This window comes from the organism of the source record quoted next, unplaced genomic scaffold, assembly GCF_019419815.1.
Source record: "Pyrus x bretschneideri cultivar Hongxiangsu unplaced genomic scaffold, Pyrus_bretschneideri_v1 Contig149, whole genome shotgun sequence".
Taxonomy (NCBI): domain Eukaryota; kingdom Viridiplantae; phylum Streptophyta; class Magnoliopsida; order Rosales; family Rosaceae; genus Pyrus; species Pyrus x bretschneideri.
The window spans coordinates 47,375-51,633 of NW_025999445.1; the positions used below are offsets into that span (position 1 = coordinate 47,375).

Here is a 4,259-nt window from a genome sequence, read left to right on the forward strand (position 1 = left end):
TAGGCTCATCTTGATTTTGTTCAATGCTCACGCTGATGTGTTGAACGCTAGCGTTTTTCGCTTTGCTTGAAATTTCACAGGTGCATTTGGTGTGAAGCCAAGTCCAGCTTTGTTGTTGTCAACTCCGTAATCATGCTCCTTCAACTTCTTTTGAGTCTCTGTGAGGTCACGATCTTTGTCGTTGACGGTGTTTGAAACCTTCTTTCCAAGATTTGAAGAGGAAGCAAAGTCAGGCCCAGCCTTTGACATGAGTTCGTAGGCGTTTGGGTTGAATCCTTCTTCGGTCATCTTAGTTGGAAGAGAGCTTGGTTTCACTTTGACGCCATGCTGCTCCTCCAGACGGTTGATGAGTCCGGTGGTTTGCAAGTTTTTCTCTTCAACAGTCTTTATCAGCCTCGCAATTGTTTCCTTCATCTGAACTAGCTGTTTTTCAATGGAGGTAGTGACGATGGTCATGACTTGTTCTTTGTTTGAAGCCATGGAGAGTGCTTGAATATCTTGAACGGAGACAGAGATAAGAGGTAGCGATTGTTCCATTGGGCGTACCAAATTTATAAACACGAAAATTCCTAACGACGAACGAGACAATAACACATGTACAAAGTAATATTTTGTATTAATGATTTTGGGGGTACAATCTCTTTGTAATTTGGTCCTCTGATTCGATCTTCGTAAGATGTTGGTTTGTTGACGTGTTGTTGATCCAAGGGCTGTCGAGGCTTGATTTTGGATGAACAGTTGGAAGTTTCTTCAAGGGCCGTTGAGGCTTTGATCTTGAGGAACAAGGATGACCAGATCGTGGAGGGCTTTTGGACTTGATCTTGAAGTTGTTGATCCAAAGGGCCGTTGGGGCTTGATCTTAGGATGAATAGGTGATGAACGATGAACACTTTCTTCAAGGCCCGTTGGGGCTTGATCTTGAGTTTGTGGAAGTTCTTCAAGGGTTGTCGGGGCTTGATCTTGAAGGAGGATTTGACGAAGAACGAAGAGGGCTTTCTTGATCCTTCGGGATTTGCTTGAGAGCTTTAGAGTTTCAAGGCTTCAAGGTTTTGGTGTAATGTGTATTGGTCAAAAAAAAAAAAAGAATGAAATTGGCTTCTATTTATAGAAATTTTCAAGGCTAATTTTGAATATAATATTCAGATGAAATAAATCATTTCTACTAGGTGTTGACACATGTCCCATTTGATGACTTTTCTGATTCATTTCTCTTTTTCATTGAGTCACACGCTACGTCTAAAATTTATATGACACGTGAGCGTTGAAATTTTATTTATTGGTTAATATTCATTTCATCGAAATTTCGATGTCTACATTTTGTCACCATCTTTGTAAAATTTTCCCAGTTTAGCTCAACTTCCTCATTGTTTTCTCTATTTCTTTTGAATCAAACACCAATGTGGTAATGGTAGGTTATGTCAGACATCTTTCACTTTTTGAAAGCCTCCATTGTCTATCATTGACCAAGAAATAAACACCGACTGACCGTCCACCGTTGAACTCAACAGCTTCTCTCTCTCTCAAAATTGGGATTCAACATGTAAAGAAAATTTTCGAGGGAAAAACTTGTATAGAGATAACAAGTGATGATGAAGCTCATCGTTTTATTTATTATTGTTGAATAATTTTGAATTTCGAAATCTATGTAATGAATAAATACAAATTAAAAAAATTAAACTTATTCAATAATAATAAATAAAATGGTGATCATTACCACCAAGTGAGCAAAAATACACTCACAATTTTTCTTAGACCATGGACGAAGCAGGCATTAAATTAGTGTTCTCGGAGATACAAAAGCCGGTTAGGCTGAAACCATAGGATTCGAAAGCTCTGGCTCTTAGTTCTGCTCATTGTTACAATTGTGCAGATTAATGCATTTTAGCTGAACTTTTAGCCGAGCAAATTCCGAAGAAATTTTAAATCCCCTGCGGATTGGAATTAAAAAGAGTGTCCTTGTACTGGCCTCTTTTTCCATTGTTGTATTTACAAATACACCTAATCTTCAGAAACAGTCTAACTAGTGAAAGACCAAGGCTTTTAATTGACCTTCACCATTTCTTTTCTTTCAATAAATATTATGTTGAAGTATTCTTCCTGATATGGCTGCTGCAAGTGCTTTCGTGAAATCGGGATCCTTTGTCAAGGAAGAAGCCATCTGCTGCACCAAAAATTTGCGAACTTCGGGTGTTTCAGTTCTTGTTTTTGTGCTCTTGGCATCTGCAGTACTGGACTTGGATTTGGTCAAGTCAAGAGTAATTGTAGGTCCAGTTGAGCCAAGGGAGGTTGAGCAAGGGACGGATCCTATTGCCACGCAGTGGTTTGAGCCCGATGTTGCTTCAATTTGGGAAGGGTTGGGGTGGTTGTGTTCACCTTCATAAGTTGCCACCAAAATAGATTGGTCCTCAACACTTCTTTGAACCTGAAGAGGAAATTATAGACAAAATTACATTTAACTTATAAGAACAATGAAAAGCAAACGAAATCGTCTATTTACACTAAGTTTTAAGCAACAAGAAGGTTAAGGAATTCACTCACCTTCTTTTTGACAGGGCAGCTTGGAGCAAAAGAGCATTTGAAGTAAGCTCTAGGACAAGGATTATCCCTAGTAACTTTTTGGCCATATTTCCTCCATTGATATCCATCTTTCACAACCTATTAAAATACACATAAAATTGCTCAATACAACAACTCAAATAAATAAAATTGAGTTCATTGTAAGTGTGTGACATTGATTACGGATTGAGGACTAACTAATTACCAAGCTTGTATCAGATGCTTCTGTCTGGACACAAGCCCTTGAAATCTTAGCCTTGACGATCTCTTCTCTTGGTTTCTTGTAGGACTCTCCATCACTGGAACTGCTCTCCGAGTTTCTATTCACTGCTCCATTCATGATATTATTACTGTTTGTGTTGTTGTTGCTGCTTTCGGACTTTCTTTTCTTTGAAATTGGGCTAAGCTCCTTCTCAGGGTTCTTGCTCATGTACTCCAACAGTTGGTTTCTCAAAGCATTGTAGTTCTCTCCCATCACCGTCAACATTTCTGTTAGCTTCTTGTTCTCTGCACTCACTCGGTGCAATTCTTCCAATAGGGCACCGCTCTGAATCAAAGCAGATCATAAATCTTTTAGCTAGCCATGGAACCCAAGCAGTTATATTTCTTGATATCAAACTACATATGCTCTGATACCATATGTTAAGCTTCCAAATAGACGCTTCAGGGGTCTACTACTAATTAAACATTTATATTTCATGGTAGCGAAAATCCTAAGCGCGTGGTTCAACGGCCTACTACTATATATATAGTTCATGTTTCAAGTGTTAAAGAGGTTGTATATTGAAGTTTTATAAGCAGTAGATTAGTTCTTCCTAAAGAAAAAGATTGTGAAAAATAAATAGTAGAATATCCTTATAAACCATGAAGGCAGGTCTTCATTGGCAACCACAAAACAAGAAGATAGAGAAGATAAGGCGGAGAAAACTAAGAAACCAACCTCTTCTTTAGGTGAAAGCTGCCTCCCAAAGTCGATCAATATTTTGCTATGCACCTCTTTTTTGATCATCTGAAATTAATCAAAGCAAATATTTAGACTTCTATAAGTTCATGAGCAACTTTTATAAACAATTAAGCAAAGTGATATAACTATATATTCGTGAGATTTTTATACATATAATTTTCGACTTACCGGAGTGTCATTGAAAAGTCTGAGAGGCATGGAATTAAGATCCAAAGAAGTATCATCATATGCAGCTGAGTAGTCCATTTCCTTTGAAATTAACAACAGCTCTTCCTTCCTTGTAATAATCCTCAAGAAAATCTCTCAAGCCCTCAAGTTTGACCTAAATCTTGACCAAGTAGTTGTGTGAAACCGTCTGAGTTTTACCAAATGAAAGGCAGTTTAATATATAGAACCAGAGAAAGCTCTCATAAGAGATGAGAAGACAGAAGGAAACTGAGGAGAAAGAGAGAGAGAAGGAAAGATAAGAGATGAGTAGTGTCAGTGAAGAGCTGTATATAGACTCGCTTTTGGTGTGCGTTTATAAGAGGAATAATTATATGTAAGAACTGCAAGCTGTACGACGTGTCGGTCGTCATGGAGTTTGAATTTCCTTATACTTGATTTTTCTAGTCAAGCACGCCACCCCAAGAATTAAATAAGTCATTTGAATTGTAGTGTGTGTGTATACTAATGAATTTATTTTATTTCTAATATTTTAATAATTTATTATTTTATTTTAAAGAATAGTGGAAGGAAG

The 4,259-nt window shown here is 37.5% G+C and overlaps 1 protein-coding gene across 1 annotated transcript; it reads right to left on the reverse strand.

The window, feature by feature from the left end:
- Nucleotides 1-1,759: 1,759 nt before the first annotated feature.
- On the reverse strand, nt 1,760-3,964 carry LOC103941164 (probable WRKY transcription factor 40). The gene is made up of 5 exons (XM_009351358.3): nt 3,689-3,964; nt 3,497-3,565; nt 2,762-3,103; nt 2,539-2,655; nt 1,760-2,422 (listed from the first exon to the last, which is right to left on the reverse strand). Exons 1-5 carry the CDS (start codon nt 3,764-3,766, stop codon nt 2,069-2,071), a joined length of 960 nt encoding a protein of 319 aa, XP_009349633.2. The 5' UTR covers nt 3,767-3,964; the 3' UTR covers nt 1,760-2,068.
- Between the last annotated feature and the right edge of the window lie 295 nt (nt 3,965-4,259).

Coding starts and splice junctions, on each gene's coding strand:
- LOC103941164 (XM_009351358.3), bottom strand. CDS start 3,766: ATGGACTACTCAGCTGCATATGATGATACTTCTTTGGATCTTAATTCC. Junction 3,566..3,688: donor GACTTTTCAATGACACTCCG/GTAAGTCGAAAA, acceptor GATTAATTTCAG/ATGATCAAAAAAGAGGTGCA. Junction 2,423..2,538: donor GCTGCCCTGTCAAAAAGAAG/GTGAGTGAATTC, acceptor TTTCCTCTTCAG/GTTCAAAGAAGTGTTGAGGA.